We start from the raw sequence: 26,123 nt of genomic DNA, 5'->3' as shown, positions 1-26,123 counted from the left end.
TGTAATAGTAAATATTGTTAACTCTGTTCCCTACTACATCCCCAGAAGTTAGGATTTATCAACGTATTGTTACAGAGGACCACAACCACTGAAATTGGCATAGTTAGGATATGGCAGAGCAAGTCTTTGAGCCCAGTTCTGCCTGGCTTGAAAGTCCCTGATCTTTCCAGGATGCCATCCAGCACTATAGGTTGTTTGTAGCAAATCTCCCTGCCTGCTGTCAGCACGCCAGCTGGTCTTGAGAATATACAACTCTCATGGTGTGGATTTTGCTCACTCAATACCATCTTTCATGCCTGCTAGGAAGCTTCTTTATTTTCCATGAAGATCTCTGTCTTTGTGGGAATATTTTTTGTGCTGCGTTAGCTTCAATCCAGGTTGAAGGAATGGTTGAGCCTATGATTTTTGTAAGCATTTTTGACAGATGAAATATTTGCTAACTTTCACAGAAGTCAATATTTTTCTTCTTTTCTAACAACATTCTGATCTCCAGTTTTTCTTTAAAGTCCATCTGAAAAATAACATTAGCACAGCCAGCAGAGCGGTCAATTGGCAATACATTTAGAACACAAGCCAAGCAATGGAAAGTAAAAAGCAAAATGCTTTCCAATTTTATTCACATAAACTTCCACTGACTTTCTCTCCAGAGAAACATAGTAAAATGTGAACACTTAAAAAGAAGAAAGAAATTTTGCTTTTTAGTCCTGCTTTGAATGTGTAACAGAGATATAAATTGGCCTCAATCCTTGCATGCATTGGAAGAAAATGACCCTAAAATGAATGGAAGAGCTGAAAATGTGCCAAGGGAGTGAAATGGATTGATTTTTTAATTAAAAATTATTTTGTAGTTTAAAAAGCCGAATAATGCTGCTTTCAATAAAACATGGTGGCCCATGTCTCGTACGTTTCTCAGTTTCAATTCTGGTCTCCCAAGGCAACAACTGCAAACCCATTAGCTGTTTCTTCTGTTTTCTATTTCTTAATCCCAATATTTCGGAATAAAATGCTTTTAGTGCTCTTCCCCCAGATTCTTTTAAATTAGTTATCATCTTCTGACATTCTACTATGAAAAATGAGAATTTGTCTCTTATTGACCAACCTCTAACACACACACTTTTTTTCTCTTTCTCATTCTGTCTCTTTCTCTCTATCTCTGTCTCTTTTTATTTTCTTATCCTTCCAAAAGAGTTATATTGCCAAATTTTGTTAAAACAGTGTTGAATTTTTACACAATAGTTATTATTGAATTGTTATTTATGAGCTGGGTCAAATAGTGTACTATAGTTAAATTTCCTTCCCTGTGCAACTTTTTGTTTTTACTGGAGGTAATAATCACTTATTTTTAATGGTTTTCTAGGTACTTCTTACTAGTTAATTCCAAAGCTTTCTGACAAACACAAAAATCTCCTCTTAATATATCCATACATATTAGCAATCTACTTTTTCATTTTCTTCCTGAGATATCCCTTCTGGAGCCATCTGGTGTCTGCTGGCCTCTGAACTGGTTTGTTCCCCAGGCCTCTACATGGCTCTTGTCCCTTCACATTCATCTTAGAATTCTTTTCACCTCTCTCCTGAGTTATAGTCTGTGTTTCTTAGCTCCTACATCTCTCTGTTTTTCCTTTATTTCGATGGTACATATCTTCTGGAAATGGAGCTTGGGAGGTAAAATTTTAGACTTCTTGAATGTCTGAAAATGCATTTTTGTTTATATCACTCCTGGTTGTATTTTGGAAATAATTTTCCCCAAGAATTTTTAACGGCTTTATTGAGATGTAATTCCCCTACCATACAGCTCAACAATTTAATGTGTACAACTCAGTGGTTTTTAATATATTCCTAAGGTTGTGCAATCATCAATGCAATCAATTTTAGAACACTTTTATTATAGCAAAAAGAAACCCCATACCTGTTATCTCTGGAGACTGTGAGGCACTTTTCAATACTTTTCATTGCCTTCAGTGCTACAGAGTAGAGGTCTGAGGGTAGGCATGCTTCCAAAGCTTTGAGTTATTCCTCCTTGATAAAGTTTTTCAATTCTGGAAAATTCTATTATTATTATTTTCAGGTCCATTTTTTGCTGCCTACTTTTTTGAAATTATTATTTGCATATTTAATCTCTCATATACATTTTTTTCTGGCTTAAAATGAAATGCCACCCAATCCTCACCTAGTTAGTTCCTCTTGACTCTTTAGCTCAAATATCACCTCCCGAGAAGTGCCTCCCCCAACTCACCAGAAATTAAGCTAGCCCTCACCCCATATTTACAAGCACTCTTTATTTTCTCCTTTGAACAATACCACAATTGCAGTTCATTCATTAATATTATAGTTAGTATGCAATCTCTATGTTCCCTACTAGACTATAGGCTCCCTGTGGCTAGGCTGTGGGTTTGCTTTGAGATTCACTGTACCCCTGTGCCTGGCACACTCCCTCTACCTGGTATTGACAAGTATTTGGTGCAAAGGTGAAGAGAAAGAGTGGCTTCTATGCTAGTATGAGAAAGATTTGAGCTGAAGCTTGCACTGTCCATAAAGAAAAGTTTTGTTAAGTAAAGGAACAGGTTAACTTTGTCCAGGACACTTGAAAATAAATTGTGTTCAGATACTTTGGAGAAACCAATTTCTGTTTATTCAGCAGCCGTTTGTGGCAAGTGTCTTTCAGGTAGCTGAGCTCCATTCTGGAAAACTGTTTAAGCTGTTATCTTTTTCATTGGTCACACATCTGTTTCTGAATCCTTCCTGGTTTTTTAGGCAAATCAACAGGAATGTGTTGAAAAAGCCTATATTATCTAATTAATAATCTGGTGTTTAAAATGTTATAAGTCCCTGGAAAGCCTGTACTCTAGTTTCCTCACTCATAAATTGCCAGTGACATTTACCCTTTCCTTAACAGTTTTGAGCAAATCAAATGGAGAATTAACATCTTGTTATTTGAATTGTTTAGAATGGGTTTCCCAAACTTAGCACAATTGGCACAATGGGACAGATAATTCATTGCTATGAGAGTCTGTCTAATGCATTTTAGGATGTTTTTAGCAACATCCTTGGCCTCCACCCACTAGATGTCCCCAGTTGTATCACCTTACCCAATGTCTCCAGACACTGTCAAATGTCCCCTGGGGGACAACATTACCCCCATTTGACAGCCATTGTTGGACATGCAGACATAGTATCACTTCATAGTCAAATACAATTGGTAGTATCTGCCTTCCTGACATGTGAGGAAATTGACATTCCATGGTGCTGTGGGAACACACTCACGTGGTTGGCAGAATGCTCAGAAGAGCATATTGAGCCTTGTGCTGGAATCAGAAGAGTTTTCAGAAGTCTCCAGTGGCCAATCCTATGACCTGTCAGTTCTTGCCAGTCAGGCTTACTAGGGTAAAATATAGAATGTGCCTCTTCCAGGAATGCAACTTCTAACATTGTGTAGAAGGAGCCGAATGTTTTGAGAAGTACCAGGAAACCCTAATTATGGTAAGTGGGCCATGAAGTCAAACACTAATTTGTCAAGTGGGAGGAATTTTCTTAAGGAAATTTGAACTCTATGTCCACTTTGGGAGACATACTAGTGTTCGTGAGTGGACAGAGTAACTTAATTTTTGTGGCTGTGGCTTTCTTGCTGTGCTCTAAGCTTTCCATTTATTGAATGGAATTAGGGAACCATTGTTTTGTCCTGTTGGGACCAAGGTGGCAGAACAAGACTGGATCGTCAATCTTGGGTCAGGGTAGAAAAGGATCTGGAATGAGTCCTGGAGTAGAGCTAGAATCAGAGTGGGGTTTTTGTGGTAGGCAGACATCCTCTCATAGGACATTCACATGCTAATCCTCAGAACCTGTGAATATGTCACCTGATATGGCAAAAGGGACTTTTAAAATGTGATTCAGTTAAAGATCTTGATGGAGAGAAGAGCCTGAATTATTCATGTGAGTCCAATCTCATCACATGGGTTAAAAGGGGCACTGCTATGGTCAGAGGAAGCCACGGCTAGTGAAGAGACATGCACTGTTAGAGACATGCCACGGTTAGAGACATGCACTGTTGCTGGCTTTGAAGGTGGATAAAGGTGGCCACCAGCCAGGGAATGTGGGTGGCCTCTGGAAGCTGGAAAAGGCAGGGAAACAGATTATCCCCTGGAGCCTCCAGAAAGGAACCAGCCATGCTCACAACTTGACTACAGCCCAAGGAGAGCTATGTTAGATTCTAGCCTGCAGAACTGATAGAGAAGGTATTTGCGTTGTTTTAAGCCATTGTGTTTGTGATAATTTGTTACAGCAGTCATAGGGAACTCATACAGCTCTCAGAGGCCTTCATAGGCCAAAACAAGAGTCCAGCAAGCATAAAGCCCAAAGCGGGACACTAGTGAACAGACATGTGTGTCAGTGAGTTTAGGGGCAGGAATGGAGATGAGCTCAAACTCTTCCTCTGGAACCTGGGGTCTGAGCTCTGATGGGACTCTCTCCAAGGGTCTCTTCTATGAGCTTCTCTGTGCTGCTCTGTCACTCTTCTGTCTCTGTAGAGTGGCCTCTGCTTCTCCAGACACATGACATGGGATGAGTGTCATCAGTACCTGTATTAGGGTTCTCTAGAGGGACAGAACTAATAAAATAGAGATATATATAAAAAGGGCTTATTAAGTATTAACTCACATGATCACAAGGTCCCACAATGGGCTGTCTACAAGCTGAGAGCAAGGAAAGCCAGTCTGAGTCCCAAAACTGAAGAACTTGGAGTCTGATGATTGAGGGCAGGAAGCATCCAGCACAGGAGAAAGATGTAGGCTGGGAGGCTAGGCCAGTCTGGTCTTTTCACATTTTTCTGCCTGCTTTATATTCTAGCCATGCTGGCAGCTGATTAGACCCACCCAGATTAATGGTGGGTCTGCCTTTGCAAGCCCACTGACTCAGATGTTAATCTCCTTTGGCAACGTCCTCACAGACACGCCCAGGATCAATACTTTGCATCCTTCAAGCCAATCGAGTTGACACTCAATATTAACCATCACAAGCCCACCACTTGTCAATTTGAACCCATACACATCTGCTGATATCATATAATCTTCAAATAAAGAGGATAATGTCATAATTACAACTAACATAACACAACTATCCTTTGTACAACTGGAAATGCACCAATCCCCAACCCAAATACTATTACATAAAGTTAACAATACTCAAATGCTGATATGAAGTCAATAGATCTCATGTCACATCATAAAGGAAAAAGGAAATAAAATGAAGATATTTTCTTAGTACACGTGTAAACATGCACAAGCATGTTTTTAACAAGAGAAGGAGGACATACTCATGATAATTGCAATCTTGTTTCTGCAGCTAGTCACATGGTCGTAGATGGTATTAATGACTACCTTCTTCTATTACCCATTCTGTATTCTCTCTGCCTTCAGCAACCACCTCAGCAGGTCATGGTTTTTTTTTTTTCCCTGGTGGAGTGACCCAAACCTTCATTCCTGAAGGGTCTGGCCCATTTGTAGTGCTGCCTAAATTGGGCTGTTTTAGTTTCCCATTGACCCTAATCACAGGGCACAGTAATACTAAGAGATGACCTAATGGATCTCCTGTAGTCCATGCATACTCTCCCTTATGTCCATTGTGGAATGGTAGACTGATTTCATCTTGATAGTCTGGGTCAGTCACCCCAGCCAACACTGTAACTCCCTTTTTAACCTGTTGACTTAAAGGTAGGAGGAGCCCAAAGCATCAGATGGCAATTTTAACTTCCAGTTTAATGGAATTTTTGTGTCTCCTGGTGGTAGCATTCCTCCCTCTGGAGCTAAGACCTCTAGGCCAGCAGAATGTAATGTTGTGGGAACAGGAAGCAGAAATTTTGCTAGTGGATCACTAGGGGTGATGGTGAGTGGTGCCACTTCCACTTTCACCCCTTGATTCCTGGCTATGGGAGAAACAGTACCATATATTGGAGACTGATTCAGAGCATACATGGCCTTCTAGAGAACTTTGCCCCAGCCCTGCAAAGTATTGTCATCAAGCTGGCATTGTAATTGTGACTTCAAAAGACCATTCTACCATTTTATCAATCCAACTGCTTCAGGATGATGGGGAACATGGTAAGATCAGTGAATTCCATGAGCAGGAGCCCACTGCCACATACTTCTTTAAAGTGAGTGCTTTGGTCAGAGGCAATGCTGTGCAGAATACCATGACAGTGGATAAGGCATTTCTTGAGTCCATGGATGGTAGCCTTGGCAGAAGCATTGCATGCAGAATAGGCAAACCCATATCCACAATAAGCATCCACTCCAGTAAGGACAAACCTCTGCCCTTTCCATAATGAAAGAGGTCCAATATAATCAACCTGCTGCGAGGTAGCTGGCTGATCACCCTGAGGAATGGTGCCATATTGAGGGCTCAGTGTTGGTCTCTGCTACTGGCAAATTGGGCAGTCAGCAGTGGCCATAGCCAGGTCAGCCTTGGTGAGTGGGAGTCCATGCTGCTGAGCCCATGTGTAACCTCCATCCCTGCAACCATGGCTACTTTGTTCACGGGCCCATTGGGCGATTACAGGGGTGACTGGGGAAAGATGCTGAGTGGTGTCCACAGAATGGGTCATGCTATCCAATTGATTATTAAAATCCTCCTCTGCTGAGGTCACCCATTGGTGAACACTCACATAGGATACAAATATCTTCACAGTTTTTGACTACTCCGATAGGTCCATCCACATACCTCCTCCCCAGATTTCTTCCCCTCTTCACCAATTTTCCAATCATGCTTCTTTCAAGTCCCTGACCATCCAGCCAAACCATTGGCTACAGCCCATGTATCAGTATGTAATCGCACATCTGGCCATTTCTCCTTACATGCAAAGTGCACAACCAGGTACACTGCTCGAAGTTCTGCTCACTGGGAGGATTTTCCTTCAGTGCCATCCTTCAGGGATGTCCTAGAAAGATGCCGTAGTGCTGTAGCTGTCTACTTTTGGGTGGTACCTGCATATCGTGCAGAACCATCTGTGAACCAGGCTCTAGTCTTCTCTTCCTCTGTCAGCTGATCATAGGGAACTCCCCATGAGGCTATGGGTGGAGTCTGGAGGAGAGAAGGCAGGGTGGCAGGAGTGGAGACCATGGGCATTTGAGCCACTTCCTCATGTAACTTACTTGTGTCTTCAGGACCTGGCCAAGCCCAATCACATGTATACCACTTATATTTGATGACGGAATGCTGCTATGGATGACCCACTTTATGGCTAGATGGGTCAGAAAGCACCCAGTTCATGATAGACAGTTGAGGTCGCATGGTGACTTGATGACCCATAGTCAAATGTTCAGTTTCCACCAAAGCCCAGTAACAGGCCAAGAGCCATCTCTCAAAAGGAGAGTCATTATTTGCAGAAGATGGCAAGGCCTTGCTCCAAAACCCTAGAGGCCTCTGCTGTGATTCACCTATGGGGGCCTGCCAAAGGCTCCAAACAGCATCCCTATCTTCCACTGACACCTCAAGCACCATTGGATCTGCTGGGTCATATGCCCCAAGTGGCAGAGCAACTTTCACAGCAGCCTGGACCTGTTGCAGAGCCTTCTCCTGTTCTGGCCCCCACTAAAAACTGACAGCCTTTCGGGTCATTCAATACATGGGCTAGAGTAACACACCCAAATGAGGAATGTGTTGCTTCCAAAATCCAAATAGGCCCACTATTTGGATTATATTGGCATTGTGCCTCTTTCTTGGTTGTAGGAGGGGCCAAATGCAGCAACTTACCCTTTACCTTAGAAGGCATATTTTGACAGGTCCCACACCACTGGACCCTTAGAAATTTTACTGAGGTAGAAGTTCCCTGAATTTTAGTCAAATTTATTCCCCATCCTCTGGCAGGCAAATGTCTCACCAATAAGTCCAGTGTCTTTGCTACTTCTTGCTCAGTGGATCCAATCAGTGTAATGTCATCAGTGTAATGGATCACTGTGACATCTTGTGGAAGTGAGAAGTGATCAAGGTATCCCCAAATAAGATTATGATACAAAGCCGGAGAGTTAATATACCCCTGATGTAGGACAGTAAAGGTATATTGCTGTCCTTGCCAACTGAAGACAAATTGCTTCTGGTGGGCCTTATGGACAGGAATGGAGAAAAAGGCATTTGCCAAGTCAATGGTTGCATACCAGGTACCAGGAGACGTGTTAATTTGCTCAAGGAATGAAACCACATCTGGTACAGCAGCTGCAATTGGAGTCACCACTTGGTTAAGCTTATGATAATCCACTGTCATTCTCCAAGATCCATCTGTCTTCTGCACAGGCCAAAAAGGAGAGTTGAATGGGGATGTGGTGGAAATCACTACCTTTCAAGCCCTTGATGGTGGCACTAATCTCTGCAGTCCCTCCAGGAATGTGATGCTGTTTTTGACTTACTATTTTTCTAGGTAGAGGCAGGCAACTTTTTTGACCTTTCTCACCATGATAGCCCTCACCCTACCAGCCAGGGAGCCAATGTGGGGGTTCTGCCAGCTTCTAAGTATGTCTATGCCAATTATGCATTCTAGCACTGGGGAAGTGACCACAGGATGAATCCAGGGAGCTTCAAGGATGCAGGTGCTGCTCTCACAAATCTATTTTGCATGGCATTAGTTAAGGGTATGTCTTCTGGACCCTCCCAGCTGGGATGAGTAGGTCTAAAGTGACTAATCCAGTCCACCATCCCAATCTCCTTAAGCCTTTGGATCCCTTCCTTTACACTAAACCAAGGGAGATCAGGCATTTCCAGGTCTCTCACAGTGGGCCATCTTCTAATCCATATTTCAGCTAACCAAGCAGATCAACTATCAGAACCTTTTTTAACTACCTGAACTGCAACATTAAACGCAGAGTCCCTACTTAGTGACCCAAATCAATAAATTCAGTCTGATCCAACTTTATGTTCCTTTCCACCAGTATCCCACACCCTTACTATGCATCTCCTTGCCTGTTCTTCAGATTTCTGTTTATATAAATTAGAAAACTCAAGTAGTTCTTTTCGAGTCTGGTGCACCTCCTCATGGGTTATGCTCTCAACCTCATCTCTAGGGGCCCGCCAGAACTTGAGTTATCTGTCCAGAAGGAAACAGGGGTGTTGGGGGTGGTTCCTGAGGAGAATCAACATTACCTTGCCTGGCAATTGTCTCAGGGGAGGCCATCACTGTTGCCTCAGGCAGCGCAGGATTTATCTCCTCAGACAAAGGTGGAAAGACTGATGGCAGCATGGGTTGGGGAGGGGATGTTGCTACTACTGGGGATGGGGAAGTTGTTCCTTCTGGCAAAAAAGGTTCATCAGAGTTTACGAAAAAGCTCAGTGTCCTCAGCTTCATCAGGGTCCTCCAACATGTTGAATTCCAAGTTACAGGATCCCATTCTTTTCTAATCAATGCCCTCACTTTAACAGTAGACAGCAGGCGAGGCTGTGCATGCACCTTTCATTGCAGGTCAGCCACTCGCATGATGAGAGCTTGTATCTGTTTTTCCACAATTTCAGCTCTTTCTCTACCAGAGATAAGACTCTCACTCAGGGCAAACTTAGCAGATCTGAGGCTCAGTGTCTGCTTGTGAAGCTGGGAGACAGAATCCCTGAGTTCACCATTTTCTTTTATCACTTTGTCCACTGAACTCAGGAGCAACCAACCAGCTTCATTATGTTCCTTGGTTCTCCACATATGGCCAAGGGTATTATGTATAGAGTCACTAAACTCCTTGCCTGTCATGAGTGATGAATCAGGAGTGTCAAATGCATTTATTTTGCATAACTCTTTTTTCTTTTTTAGACAAAGTCCCACTCTATAGCCCAGGCTGGAATACAGTGGCATGATCTTGGCTCACTGCAACCTCCACCTTCCAGGTTCAAGTGATCCTCCCACTTCAACCTCCCAAGTAGCTGGGACTACAGGTGTGCACCACCACATCCAGCTAATTTTTGTATTTTTAGTAGAGATGAGGTTTCGCTTTGTTGGCCAGGTTGGTCTTGAACTCCTGACCTCAGGTGATCTGTACACCTCAGCCTCCCAGATTGCTGGGATTACAGGCATGAACCACTGCACCTGGAAATTTTGCATAGCTCTCTAAACAGTTTACAACAAGGACCATCAGTGTCATCCATACTATTAGAAGTAGAGCCCTTAGCATTTTTGGGTCTAATCATATTAAGCAGCCAACTCCAGAAACCCCTAAACCAATGAAAGAACTCCATCCTTAATATTTTGTTCCTCTAGAACTACTTATAGTAACAAAATCTGTATTATTCAGGGTTCTCTAGAGGGACAGACCTAATAGGATAGAGAGATATATAAAGGAGAGTTTATTAAGTATTAACTTACATGATCACAATGTCCCACAATAGGCTTGTCTCCAAGCTGAGGATCAAGGAAAGCCAGCCTGAGTCCCAAAACTGAAGAACTTGGAGTCTGATATTCAAGGGCAGGAAACATTCAGCACAAGAGAAGGATGTAGGCTGGGAGGCTAGGCCAGTCCGGTCTTTTCACATTTTTCTGCCTGCTTTATATTCTAGCTGCACTGGCAGCTGTTTAGATGGTGCCCATTCAGGTTAAGGGTGGGTCTGCCTTTCCCAGCCCACTGACTCAGATGTTAATCTCCTTTGGCAACACCCTCACAGGCACACCTCAGGATCAATACTTTGCATCCTTCAAGCCAACCAAGTTGGCACTCAGTATTAACCATAACAGCACCCAATGACTGATAACTGCAGCTACCTCTTAGTTTCAAATCCAAAATCCCAGGAAAGAATGTATCAGATCAGGTGTCTAGTGTAGGCCAATCAACTGTGGTCACATCATCAAGGTACTGTGATTGGCCTAGTTTCTGTCAGGTGCACCTTTAGGTATTCCACTGTGGCCAAGGAACACAGTCATGCTGCACGACACATCTGCTCCAAAGGTGATCATGTGCAAGGGTCTAAGTGGAAATGTAACTCCCGGAAACAATAGAGCTGAGCACACAAAACATTGTTTCCAGGTAGACATAGTTAAAGTAGATTATGATATCTGCTGGGCACCACCATGTTTGGCATATCTTCCAAAAGTTAAGATGCTCATCTCTATTTATTGAAGACAACTGACATGACAGTCATTAGAAAAATTCACTAAGATCTAGATTTCATGTTTAGTTTATGCTTTCCATGTTCAATTTCTTAAATTCTGATTGATTATGTGGCCTCTGTGTTTCGAGAAAGGGAGGTTATATGCAAGTGATGGAGAAGTGCTAATTTTAGGTTTAAGATGTAAGCATTTTTAACCAAGAACAATTTCTACACATCATCTGCAGCTCCAGATAACTTGCTTAAGTAACCGTAAAGGTTGGCAACGGATCTGAGAACACTGAAATCCTATACCTAGGACCTGGGGAAAAGAGGAGTACGATGAAGACCAAAGAATAGGGGAACAGAGCATCTAGGTATGGAGAAATAGGAAACAAGTGATCTGATCCTTTCTTTCTACCAACCTAGTGAATTACCACATCCTTGATGATGAACTTGGCTTGTTCCTCTTAGACAAAGTAAGATCATGTGTATGGAAGCATTTTGCAAACTGAAGTGCCAGATGAATTGTTATTAGAAAATGTTAATACAGTTGCTCTTTCAAGGAAAGAAAAAATTATACATAAGGAAATCCAAGAGCAAAGATCTTATTTTTTACTTATAAAACGTCTTTAAGAGATGAATATGGCATCTTTACACACATCTGTTTCACAAAAGGTAGTTGTGGCATTTTCCTGTATGTAGGCCTATTGTACAACATTCAAATAAATATATTTTAGCTTTATCATTATGTAATATTTGATGGATACAAAAGAATGGATATATGTGTAAGGTATTAAGCACTACAATAAAACCAATGCTTATGAACCTACCATGCGACTAAATGGCAAGAACAGCAGTCCCCAACACCAGGGACTGGTTTCATGGAAGAGTTTTTACACAGATGGTGGGGGGATTGGGGGTGGGGATGGGGGTGGGGAAGGGATGGTTTCAGGATGAAACTGTTCTACCTCAGGTCATCAGGCATTAGATTCTCATAAGGAGCATGCAACCTAGATCCCTCATGTGCACAGTTCACAACAGGGTTCATGCTCCTGTGAGAATCTAATGCCCTAATGCCACCACTGATCTGACAGGAGGTGGAGCTCAGTTGGTAATGCTCGCTCACATTCTGTTGTGTGGCCCACTTCCTAACAAGCCACAGACTGGTACTGGTTCATGGTCCGGGGGTTGGGGACCCGTGGGCTAGAATATTGTCTGGTCAAGGTGATCTCTGATTGATGGAAATAATCTCTGTGCCTTTTCCAGATCCCCCTACTTCTTCCCAGAAGTGGAATCATTCTCCTTATTGGGGATCAATTAATCTCCTACCTTTAAAAATGACTCTTGTCACATATGTATTACATATGAAAAAAATATTATTTTTCTTGGTTCAGGCTTTATAAAAATGATTTTATACTGAATGTAGCTTTTGGAATTGTCTTTTTCCACTCCACATTATGCTTCACAGGATCATCCATGTTGTTACCTGTGGGTTTAGTTCATATATTTGTGATGCTATTTAACCTTGCGGGTATACCACAATGTATCTATTCTTCTTTGATGAAGATTAGATTGTCCTCTTTTTGATTTTTTATTGTTGCTATTGTCATTATTGCAATTTTCTCTTAAGAATGATGCTGCTATTAGCATTCTTGTATATGTCTCCTGGATTACATGTACACAGCAGTCCCCATGATATATACATGGGAGTGTAATGCTGGGTTGGAAGGTATGCAAATGGTAGTTTAACAGGACAATGACATTTGCTTTCTAAAGTGGTTGTCATAGTCTTCTTTAAGGTTTTTATTGTGAAACATTTTCACCAACATTTGACATTGCTATTCTTACTTTTCAATAGAAAAGGTGTAAAGCATTATCTTTCACTGTTGTCCTTAGAGGAACTTGCATTTCTCTAACCACTAACAGGGTTGAACTTCCTTTCCTATGTTTATTTGCCATTTGGTTACCTTTGCTGTGAAATATTTGTCATGCTTCTCCATTTACATTGTGTGCTTTCTCTCTGTCTCATTGATTTATAGAATTTTAAAAACATATTCTCAATATTAATCTTTTGTCAGCTAAATGTGCTCAAAATAGATTCTCTCAGCTTAGAATTTCTTTTACTGCTTTCTTGATGATGTTTTTTGATAAGCAAAAGTTTTAAATTTTAATGTACTTCAGTTTATTTGTCTTTTATGGTTTGACTGGTTGTGTTTTATATACAAATTTCTTCCATACTCTATGGTTATGAACTTACTCTTCTATTTGTTATTCAGGTTAAGTTTTAAGTTTCACTTCTCACGTTTAAGTAGCTAATCCATTCAGAAATGATTTTGTGAAAAAAGTCCGGTTTTAGTTTTTTCTATATTAATATTCAGTTGCCTTGAGATCATTTATTTAATAGTTCTTTTATTTAAAATTGATATGCTAGAGATCTCTTTCAGGTTTTATATATGCATGGGTCTGTTTCTGGGCTCTAAATTCTCTTACATTTATAAATTTGTCTATTCATACACCATTATCACAGTGTCTTAAAGCTTTATAATAATAAGCTCCAATGTCTTGATAGGACAATACTCTCTACTGTTTCTTTTTCTCATAAAGTATCTTGGCTATTTTGGGCTTTATTCTTTCCTATACATTTTAGAATCAGTTTGTGAAGTTTCTTGAAAATGCAATTGAGATTTTTGGAAAGAATTGACACATTTCCAGTATCTTGCTATCAATGAACATGATATAGATCCCCACTTAGGTATGTCTTAAAATGTTATTCAATAACATTTTAAAGTTTCCTTCATAAATACCTTGCACATCTTTAATTTATTTGTAAGTGTAAGTACCTTATTTTTGGCTGCTGGTGTATAGAAATGTAATTAATTTTTTGTATATTGGCTTATGTCCAGTCATCTTGCTGAACTCTCTTGTTTATTTTAGAAATGTTTTTACCTTTATGGATAATTACATAGTCAGTTTGATAAATGTTGTATGTGTGCTTAAGAAATGAATATTCTCTAACTTTTGTGTTCTGAGTTCTATATATATAAATTACATAAAGGTTATGTTATTAAAATCCTGTATATTTTTGCTATTTTTGTTGCCTTTTTAAAACAATAATTGAGAGAGGTATGGTAATACTCTTCTATGCTGATGGATTTGTCAGTTTTTTACTTATACTGATTTTTATTTTATTTTACTTTTTGCTTATATTTTTGGAGCTCCTGTATTAGGTGCATACAATCCAAAATTGTTATTTTATACTGGTGAACTGAATCTTTTATAATAATGTAATGACTGTCTTTATCTCTAATAATGCTTTTAGTCTTAAAGTACATTTTGTCTGTTATTATTATAGCTACCTAGTTTTCTTTTAGTATTTGCTTTTATGGATTGTTCTTCCATTAGTTTCAACTTTCTTATGTTTTGGGTCTGTCTCCTATAAACAATATATTTGTAATTTTTAATCCAACGTAATGATCTATTAACTAATCTATTTATATTTGTGCGATAGTTTTTATAATTTGATTTATTTCTGCTTTCTCTCTGTTATTCTTTTTACTTTTCTTTTATATAATCTGAGCTTTCCCACCTTGCTTGGTTTTTCCATTAGGCTGATTTTGCATAACACACTCTATTATTTCAGTTTTTACTCTTGGAATTTTACCAGGTATACTGAGCAAATTTGAAATAAGTATATTATTAATTTTTAATAAATTAATACTTCCTTAACAATAATAGGATTCCTATGTGTCTCAAGTTCTTCATCTGTAAAATGGAGATAATAATACCTACCTCATAGCATTGTAGTGATACTTAAATCAATTTATGTATATGTATGTGTGTATATGTATCTATATCTATATATGTATATATGTGAGTATGTCTGTATCTATTTACATAAGTATATTTATATCTATTTACATATCTTGGAGTGGGACCTGGCACATGATAAACACAAATTACTGCCTTTTCTATCTTCACTAAGTACTTATCAAACACTATGACTAACTTTTGCAGTTTGAGGTGCAACAGCAAAACTAACATCAATTTCTTTTTTTTTTTTTTTTTGAGACGGAGTCTCGCTCTGTCACCCAGGCTGGAGTGCAGTGGCCAGATCTCAGCTCACTGCAAGCTCCGCCTCCCGGGTTTACGCCATTTTCCTGCCTCAGCCTCCCGAGTAGCTGGGACTACAGGTGCCCGCCACCTCGCCCGGCTAGTTTTTTGTACTTTTAGTAGAGATGGGGTTTCACCGTGTTAGCCAGGATGGTCTCGATCTCCTGACCTCGTGATCCGCCCGTCTCGGCCTCCCAAAGTGCTGGGATTACAGGCTTGAGCCACCGCGCGGTTTTTTCTTCTTCACAATTTCACTGATAGAAGATTGGTTCTTACTATAGATCTTAGCAATCTTAGCATACCCTATTTTTTCTTCTTTCATTATTAAGTTGAGAACTTTCACCTTTTCATTTAAAGGAAACACTTTATGGCTTGTCTTTGGTATGTCTGAATTGCCAGCATCTCTACTTCTTGCACTTTGGGGCCATTCTTAAGTAAAATAAAGGTTACTTGAACACAAGCACTGCCATATCATGTCAGTTGATCTGATAACTGAGAAGGCCACTAAGTGACTAATGGGCGGGAAGCCTATACAGCATGGATGTGCTAGACAAAGGGGCGATTCACATCTTGGGCAGGATAGAGCGGGATGGTATAGGATGCCGTGCTATTTCATCATGCTACTCAAAATGATGCAGTTTAAAACTTATGAATTGTTCACTTCTGGAATTTTCCACTTAATATTTTCAGACTTAAAGTTACTACAGTCGGTAGAAAAGGAAACTATGGATGAGAGGGGACTACAGTATTTATGAAGTGCTTCCCAAGGCATCTGATGCGCTAGGTACTATATAAATCTTTGCTAAAGGAAAATTGTAAAATGTGATAATTACAAAATCAGAAGTTCTTTTGTAGGTTTGTTGCTTTTTGTTTATGCTGCCTTTTCCTCATGGAGAATGTTTTCTTGTGTGTTTAATGATTTTTTAAAAATTGTATAAGTAGTCGTTCTTAATTCAGTAACTACTTAATTGTACCTGCTGAAACCTCCAAGAGCCTATGTTGAAGATTCTTTTCTTTTGAGGGGATTCATGTGTGCTTCTATTGGGAACCAGTGGATACCACTGTGCTGAGATCTTTTAGCCCCTTTTCAGAGTCCTGGAAAAGTCTCAAGTTCAACTTCCCTAGCTTTTGATGATTCTCAGGCTTAGTACTCTGATCCTAGCACTGTTAGATGCATTTTACATGGGGCTACCCTGGCTTTTGTGTTTGTGCATTACTCACTATCCTTTTTTTCAGCTAACAACTGGTTTTTGTTGTTGTTGTTGTTTGCCCCATTGGAGAGTTTCTTTACTTGCTCACAAGCCCACTGATGGTTTTAAGCATTTGTTTTGATGTCACCAGAAACTAGTTGTACACTAGTAGAAGGCCCTATAAGCAATTAATCTGTCTTTTTGTTGATGATAGATATTCTTTGTTTTTAAATTAAACCATATTAGCATCATGTAGTAAAATGTCTAAATATATTCCAACTTTTTCTATTATGGCCTACCTCCTCTGTTTTGATGATTTGAAGGAAAGCTGGATTGGAGGGCAATGTGGTAATATCATACAAAGGTATTTTGTTTTTAAATTTTTTAAGTGAGGGAGCTGGCTGCAACTCATAGAAGCCTCTCCTCATTCCACAGTCAAGAAATCTTTGACACAAACATTTCTTTATTTGGACTACATTGCTTGGAGTTCGTAACCTCCAGTTGGAGAGAATTAAATGTCAAGGTGGTTTTGTGATGTGGAATAGTCTATTTGAGGGAAATGGAAAAAAGCCACAACAGTGCCATGGTTTTTAAACTTTCCCTGAAGATTAGAAGACCAGGAAGCAGTGACATTATAGCTTCAGTCTTCTGAGGCTCTTTAATGACAATGGATTTGCCTGTCACAAAAGAATAACATAATCAGCTTTTATGTTAGATCAGGACTATCTTTATCACGAACCTTCTCTGCCTCCTTTTCCTTCTAAGCCATGCAGACTTCCTCTGCCCTCCCACAACTTGCTGTACTTGTCTCATCACAGCACTTGATCACGCTCTCTTGAAATTTCCAGATTAGTTCCTTGTCTTCATCGTCAACCTGTAAAAAGCTTGAGTAAAGGGATGTTGTATAATTTAACTTTGTATTCCCAGAAGCTAGTAGCTGCAGGGAGAGGAGCAGGATTTATCACACATCCCATAATGCTTTAACTTTTTCATGTAGGTAGAGCTTTAAGACACAATTCAGTCCTGCCACAACATCATAATGATTGGCAAGTATCTCTTCTATCACCCTGGATTACCAACCTTCATTATTTTAATGAAGATTTAATTAATTATTAATTTATTTATGGCAGTGACGGAACATTTCCATTACAAGGGCACAAAGGGGTAAGTGTGAAGATCCACTCCCTGGAAGTGTTTGGAGGGAGCAGCTGAATTATGTCCCAGTTCAACTTTAATAGTAATCCTATATGTTGGCATGGCATCTGGCAGTGTATAATTTCTTTGTTCTTAATAATAGCTCATATTTATGGAACAGTTACTATGTGCCAGGTACTGTGCTCAGACTACTTGCGTTACCCCATTCAATCCCTGCTCACTACAAGGAGGCAGAGTTGTTACCTTATCTTACAGCTGGGGCTCAGTAGACACACTGCTATCACATGGGTTGCAGCTAGTAAGTGGAAGAACTAGAATTTCAGTTTGGTCTTTGATATGGTTTGGTTCTGTGTCCCCACCCAAATCTCATCTTGAATTGTAATCCCTACATGTAGGGGAGGGATGTGGTGGGAGGTGACTGGATCGGGGGGCAGTTTCCCCTATGCTGTTCTCATGATAGTGAGTTGTTATGAAATATGATGGTTTTATAAGTGACAGTTTCTCCTGCGCGCTCTCTCTCTCTCCTGCCGCCATGTAAGATGGGCTTTTTTCCTCTTTGCCTTCCACCATGATTGTAAGTTTCTTGGGGCCTCACCAGCCATGCAGAACTGTGAGTCAATTAAACATCTTTCCTTTAAAAATTACCTAGTCTCGGGTAGGATCTTCATAGCAATGTGAGAATGGACTAATACAGCCTTCTTAATGTCAAAGCCTGGGGTATTAACCAGTATACTATAACGTCTCTCAATTCATGCATTAATATATACTGTCCTTGTAGATAGCTTTATTATTTTCAAAAGGCTAGGTAACTTGCCAAGCTTATGTAGTTAGTAAACAACAAAGCTGGATTCAAGCTAAAATGGCTGACACTCATTTTTCTACTCATACTCTTATTGCATGTTTACTCTTATTGCACAACAGTAGTTTCAACATGTGTGTGTTTATATAGAAAAACAATGCCTCACAAGCTAATAACATCAAAATTTTAAAATGCTGAAAGAAAATAAGCATCAATATAGAATTCCCAACAAAAATATCATTCAAAAATGATGAAATGAAGAAGCCATATTCAGACAACAAAAACTGAAAAAGTATACTATCAGCATACTTGGTTTAAAAGAAATAGCAAAGGCACTCTTCAAGCAGAAAGAAAATGATCTCAGGTGGAAACGTGGAAATGCAAAATGAATGAAGAGTACCAGAAAGGGTAAATGAGTAGGTTTATAAACATTAACTACACAAAACAATAGTAGGAATATTTTATAAAATTTAAAATACATATGGAATTGAAAATGAATTCCAAAATAATGCAAAAGCTGGAGGGGTAAATGGACTTGAAGTGTTGTGGAGTTCTAGCATTACCATGGATGTAGTAGAAATTATCATTTGAATAAGATTGTAGTAATCAAGGATGCATATTATAATCTTAAGAGAATTATGAAAAGAATATTGTGAGTATATAATAAGTTAATAAAGAGAAACTAGAATAATCAAAATCTGATTATTTTGTGATTTTTTTTCAATCTTAATATTGGCAGTGATCAATTTTGAATGATAAAATTATTTGTATGGAACATTGCATCCAACAATTACAGAGCCAATATTCTTTTGAAGTCCACATAGAACATTTGCCAAAATTCACCATATACTGAGCCATAAATGAAACCTCAAGAGAAACCAAAGGGCTGACATAATTTAAAGTATGTTCTCTGTCCACAATGGAATTAAACTAGAAATCAATAATAAAAAAGTAACTGGAAAATATCTAGTACCTAGACATTGAACAATACACTTCTAAATAGTTCATAATCAAAGAATAAATCACAATAAAAATTAATATTTTGAACTAAATGACAAAGAATATATGACCTATCGAAATTAATGACATGAAACTAAAGAGTGCTCAGAGGGAACATCATAACCTGAAATGCTGTATTAGAAAAGAAGAAAACCTGACGAGTGACCTCAAGAAGCTAAATAAAAATAATTGTAAATCAAACTTAAAGAATGCACCAGGAAGGAAATAAGTCATTTAAAAAATTTATAATTTGTAATATTTGTAATGGATTTAATATTTTTGAATGTGGACATGATACAGAGCTGAAGTCACTGTGTTACAACCTAAAGACAACACATACGAAAATGAAAACATCTTGATGTTTTTTAGAACTCTGAGACGATATGAAGAATGAAAGCATATGGATGTCCTCTTAGAAATCTGAGATGACAAGTACGTAAAATGAATGTGTCATAAGTCCTGTTGCAACATCCACGTAGAACTTGGAGATAATGAGTATGAAAAACGAATTCTTACACAGTCGACTAGCTGAATAAGTGCCAGCAGCATCAAACATCCAGACTCTGTTGTTATGTGAAAAAGAATGAACTCATACTTGATTAAAATAAAAACAAACAAAAAAGGAAAAAAAGTAGAAAAAGTCCTACAGGAAGCATCTTACTCAGTGGTGAAATATAGAAACCTTCCCTTGGATGTCATGAATGAGATTGGGATGTCTGTTATTCACTTCTTTCAGCATTGGACTGAACATCTTAGCCAGTATAATAAGGCAAGAAGAAGAAATAGAGGACCTAATGACTGGACATAAAGAATCAGAACTGTCATTGTGATATCATTGTATTCATAAAAACATCCAAAGGAACCCACAAACTATTAGACCTAATTAATAAATTAGCAAGGTAGCTGGGTACAAAGTCAACATGCAAAAAGCATCTATGTGTCTACATCTCAGCAATAAATGAGGAAGTAAAATTTAAAGTGATATCACGTAAAATCATTTAAAAAATCAGCTACCCAGGAATAAAACTAGCAAAAGATAAATCAAAGAAGACCTAAATAAAGAGGATCATATACCGTGTTTATAGATTGGAAGATTTAATATTGTAAAGAGGTCAATTCCCCCAAAATTGGTGTCTATATTCAACATTAACCCAATTAAAATCCAGAGGCTTTGTTTTAGAAATTGACAAGCTGAAGTTAAAATGCATATAGGACTGCAAAGATCTAAGAATAGTGAAGGAAACTTTGAAAAGCAAAAACAAAGTGAGAAAACATATTAATGTTATTAATATGCTAATATTAATTAACATTAGATAAGACAGATTTAAGATAGGATAAGAAATAGACCAACAGAACAGAATAGAGCATCCAGAAATATATCTAGACATATAGAGTCGCATGATTTATAGCAAATTGCCACTCTGGTGCAACAGGAAAATAACCATATAAATGGTTCTAGGTCAGCTGGAAGCCCATATAGAAAACCATGTATATTGGGCCGGGTGCGGTGGTTCATGCCTGTAAATCCCAACACTTTGGGAGGCTGAGGCAGGCAGATCATGAGGTCAGGACATCAAGACCATCCTGGCAAACATGGTGAAACCCACTCTCTACTAAAAATACAAAAAATTAGCTGGGCATGGTGGCACTCACCTGTAGTTCCAACTACTCAGGAGGCTGAGGCAGGAGAATTGCTTGAACCCAGGAGGCAGAGGCTGCAGTGAGCCAAGATCGCACTACTGCACTCCAGCCTGCGTGACAGAGAGAGACTCTGTCTCAAAAAAAACAAACAAAAACAAAAGAAAACCTTGTATCTTGACCCCTCACACTATACGATAATCGACTCCAAATGGATTGCAGATCTTAAATGTGAAAGGTAAAACAATAAAGTTTTTTAGAAGAAAACATCAGTTAATATCTTTATCATCTTGGAGTAGGCAAAAATTTGTTGAAAAGAACAAAAATACTGAAAGCCATAAAGAAAAAAATGACTAAGAATGGATTATATTAAGAATTTTTTTTCATCAAAAGACACCATAGGCTGGGCGTGTTGGCACACACCTGTAATCCCAGCATTTTGGGAGGCCAAGGTGGGTAGATCACTTGAGTCCAGGAGTTTGAGACAAGCCTGGGCAACATGGCAAAACCCCATCTCTCCAAAAAAAAAAAAAAAAAAAAAAAAAAAAAAATACAAAGATTAGCTGCGTGTGGTGGTGCATGTCTGTAGTCCCAGCTACTTGACAGACTCAGGTGGGTGGATTGCTTGAGCCTGGGAGGTTCCAGTCTGGATGACAGAGCAATACCCTGTCTCAAAAAAAAAAAAAAAAAAAAAAGAAAGATACTACAAAGAGGATTAAAAGGAAGACAAATTGGGGGAGATATTTGCAATATACGTATATATTATTCAACTTATATCTAGAATGTATAAAGAGCTCTATAAATCAATGTGAGAAAGACAGACAACCTAATTGAAACAAGGGGAAAACTTGAGTAGGCACTTCTCAAAAGATGATATTCAAATACCCAATGAACATACAAAATATTGAACTTCATTAGTCACCAAGCAAATTAAAATAAATCAACAATGAGATAAAAGGATACATCCATCAAGAATGGCTAAAATAAAAAAGGAAGATACTATCGAGTGTCAATAAGAGCGTGGAACAACCAGACTCTTCTTTATTGCTGGTCTGAGTACAAATAGGTATAATTAATTTGGAAAATACTGGAGCTGAACACAGGTATATGAACATACATCTACCCTCTGACCCTATAACCTAGCAATTCCACTCCTAATTATACACCAAACAGAATTTTTACATAAATTCACTGAAAGATACATGCAAGAGTGTTCACAGAAGCACTCTTCCTAATAATCTAAACTGGAAACTACTCAAATCCCGATTAGCAATAAAATGGATAAAAAAAATTATGGTGACTGTTCTCAGAGTAGAGTAGTAGAAAGCAGTGAGAATGAATAAAGCATAATTATAAGCAATGATAAGAATTGTCAAAGATAAAACTAGGCCTGAAACAAAATGAACAAAGGCTTCATAAACTTGTGACAAGAGGACCCATCTGTGATCACGCTTATTTCAGCAGTGATTCAAAGGTGGTAGAAAGGGGAGTTAGTTTTCTAAACAGGGAAAAAACAAGGACAGCCTCTGATTGGCATGCATTCTATTCTGGTGGAATTTTTGGAAGCAGAGACTTTCTAACTGGTCTTCAGGTACTTTGACCACCCTTGGTGAACTTCAAGAGGGGTAGCTCCTTACTGCCTGGCAGAGGAAGTTCCACTCCTGTCAAATGGCCTAAAAGCCCACCATGCCCTGGCCTCTGCTCCCCTGTCCCTTCCTCTGCTCTCCTGGGGCACCAGCATCCTTTCTGTCCTCCAAGTGCCATGGGCCCTCCTTTCTCCATCTGTGAGATGCTTATACTTCAGTGGGAGAGAATGACAGTATCAGGTTATTCCAGAAAGAAGTATGAAATTACAAACTGAAATTAAACTATGAAAGAAAGCATACAAGAAAAGAAATTGGCTAGATCGAAGGGTTAGGACTAGCTTTTTTATTTGGTTTGGGGTCTGAATAATTTAGAGGCAGACAGAGGAGGAGAGAAGAGGAGGAGTTCAGACAGATGCAGCAGTATGTGCAAAGGCCCTGGGGCAAGAGAGAGTATAAACAGTATCAGGAATTGAAAGAAAGAACACAGAGAACACAAGGCAAGCAAGGGTCCAGTAGAGTGTGATGAGGATTTTGTTAATACTAAGATAGCACAATGCTTAATATGAGAATACTTAAAATGAGAGCTATTTTAAGCAGGGATGACATGATAATCTTTCATTAGAAAAGTAAGCTCTTGCCTGCAACATAGGTGGGGGAGCAATTTAGATGCCAGGGGGCCTGAGAGAGTGAACTGGGGTGGTGGCAGGGGAGGTGGAGAGAGTCGGATACATTCTTGAAAAATGTGGGAGTTAAAATTGACAGAAGTTGGTGATGGATTCAATATAGGGGAATGTATCAGTCTGTTTTCATACTGCTATGGAGAAATATCTGAGACTAGGTAACTTATGAAGAAAAAGAGACTTAATGGACTCACAGTTCCACATGGCTGGGGAGGCCTCACAATCATGGTGGAAAGCAAAAGAGAAGCAGTCATGTCTTACATGGCTGCAGGCAAGAGAGCATGTGCAGGGAAACTGCCCTTTACAAAACCATCAGATCTTGTGAGACTTATTCACTATCATGAGAATGAGATGGGAAGAACCTGTCCCCATGATTTAATTACCTCCCACCCGGTCCCTCCCACAACACTTGGGGATTATGGGAGCTACAATTCAACATGAAATTTGGGTGAGGACACAGGCAAACCATATCAGAGAGGAAGGGAAGGTGGGACACCCAGGCTAACACTGGGATTTTGGCCTCCCTGGGTGGACGGCAGTACCTTTCCTGGGGCAGGGCCTCTGGTGGACTGCTACGGTCATGGTGTAGAGCAGAAGGTGTGAATCAGTTCGTTTAAAGCAAGTTAAATTTGAGATGTTGCAGGGACGTTAAGTGGAGGGGTCAACTAGGCAAGAAGATATGATGTAGCTTTGCAGTTCAGAAGATAGTTCTGAGCCACAGAAACAATTATGATTCAAATGTAAGTAGGGGATTAGTATTCTTTTTTTTTTCTTTATTTTTTTAGTTTGAATTTTAGAAATTATGACTTGGCTTTCATTTCCTTTTTTTCCCTGCCCTCTCCTTTTCATTGGAGAACTTCTTTTTCTTTTTCTCTCTACTTCCCTCTTACTGTCTTGTGCTTCTCTTGACCGAGGGGTTTCCTACATTCATCACCTCTGTCTTGGCAGCATACAGCTCCCGCCTCTGTTGTCTGTCTTGCTGTATCACCCTCGGGCCTTATCAGCTGAAAAACAGACAGCAAAGGGAATGGCAGCTACAAGTCATTTGGAAATTATTTGTATGTGGGAAACAGGTTGCTATTTTGGGTGTGGATAATTTTCCAGGGAAAAGGAAGGAGCTGTTACTGAGGTGCTTTTCTTGTTAAGGCAATACTAGTGTGTCTCCCTCCACATCCCTCCTTCCTCTCACAGTGGTGGCTATCAGAGGAGGAATGTGATGTGTGATCGATTCTGGCTTCTAATAGGTATTCAGACAGAGCTGGTGGGGAGGAGAGAGGAGAAGAAGAGAAGGTGTGAGGTGAGGGTTTGTTTCCAAGCATGTATAAAAGCACCTAAGAATCATTTTCGTGACAAGTCAGTCGGATGAACCAGAATGCATAGAGCCAGCTGTTCTTTTGAAATAAACTCTACTGGGCAGTATAAATTCAGACAGGAAACTCAAAACCTTATTTGGATAGATCTCAATCCTGAGGGCAAGCAGGCAAGTAGGAAAAAGATTCCAAATACTTTAATGGGCAGAATTTTCAAAACAAAAAACAAAAAATCTGGTAAATTGCTGCTTAGTTCCAGTATTTACAAAATTACAGGGGGATGAGTACTCAGGAAGACTTTCCTATATTGTTCAACAACTAACATAAAAAACTGAGGCAGTGAGAAAAAAAAGGTTTAGGTCACTTTTCTTGCCAAGGCTATCAGGTTGACCTCCACTCTGGAAAGTCAAATTATGTCGATTTTACCCCCAGAAATTTCTGTGCAGTGGGGTGTGATGATGGGGGTACGGCTTTGGGTCCAGCCATCACTAGATTCTTCCTGGGGTGGGGATTGTCTGTGTGGCTGTGACAGCTAAGGAGAAACCCAGTATCTCTTAGAGACTCAAGATTTTATTTTTGTGATGAGTAAAATCTCATTTGTTACATTCCCAAATCAGCTTCCCAACCAAAATTTTTAGACCAGTTTGCAATCTTTACTGAGATTATTTTTCTGTTAAGTTTCTTGGGTGTGATGTAGGTGTTCAGTGCAAAAAGATAGATGCCCATTTGTATATCTTTATGTGTGTGATCAACAGTTAGTGATGACTAGGGGCTAGGCCGTGTTCTAAGTGATTAAAGGGCATTAAACTGAGGCTTACGTTAATTCTTTAAGGTTGATGCTTTTATGATTCCCATATTATGGATGAATAAATAGCAGCATAGATGGGTCAGTTAGTTACCTGGCTGAGGTCACAGAGCTGTAAATGTCCTGGAACCAGGGTTTGACCCAGTGCTGTCTGCCTCTGGCACCTGCTCTCCTCACCTCTAAACCTCTTCATGGAAAAATAAACATTTTAAAGTGTGTAGTCCTGATGATGTTTTATTTTCTCATAGGAGTGACTGGGTGACATCGTATAAGGTCATGGTGAGCAATGACAGCCACACGTGGGTCACTGTTAAGAATGGATCTGGAGACATGGTGAGTCTCATCCTCCATCTAACCATGCCTTTGGTGCCTGGCTGGGTGGAGTTTTGCAAAGAGAGGCAATGTATGATCAATTCTTTGGAGATTTGTGGATTCTGTGTCAACTCAAACCTACCACGAGGGTCTGATGGACAGAGACCCCTTCCCATGTCCTGAAGCCCGGCAGCAAGTGACACACATTTAGAGCTAATGTAAAATTCAGCCTTTATTTACTCCCATCAGGGAACTGCAGGGATACAGCCTTTTATGTAATTTGCAAGGTAGCCCTGGAAGTTGCATGCTTGCAGCTCTTCTTAATAGTTTCCTAACTTCATTTCGTGACCTTGGCCTTTCAGTTCCATGATTAGCTCCAGCTTAGTCCTGATCCTGTCACTCTCTTCCTCAGATTCTCAAGTGTGTATTCCTAGCATGGTATCCAATATCTTACACAGTCTGACTAGTCTGACTGTGGCCTCCTTTTTCAATCTTC

At 39.5% G+C, this 26,123-nt stretch overlaps 1 protein-coding gene across 2 annotated transcripts in view; it reads left to right on the top strand.

Annotated features, from left to right (window-relative positions):
* Positions 1 to 26,123, top strand: part of CPXM2 (carboxypeptidase X, M14 family member 2) — a 146,686-nt gene that overhangs the window by 68,339 nt on the left and 52,224 nt on the right. For both annotated transcript variants that reach the window (XM_007964327.3, XM_007964326.3), the window contains one exon: positions 25,564 to 25,648. In XM_007964327.3, coding sequence (XP_007962518.3) covers positions 25,564 to 25,648 — 85 coding nt within the window. The remainder of the gene's footprint in view (positions 1 to 25,563; positions 25,649 to 26,123) is intronic.

This window comes from Chlorocebus sabaeus, chromosome 9 (assembly GCF_047675955.1).
Source record: "Chlorocebus sabaeus isolate Y175 chromosome 9, mChlSab1.0.hap1, whole genome shotgun sequence".
Classification (NCBI taxonomy): Eukaryota; Metazoa; Chordata; class Mammalia; order Primates; family Cercopithecidae; genus Chlorocebus; species Chlorocebus sabaeus.
Note: the sequence above shows the minus strand (reverse complement) of the source record. Positions and strands in the feature narration are given on the sequence as shown.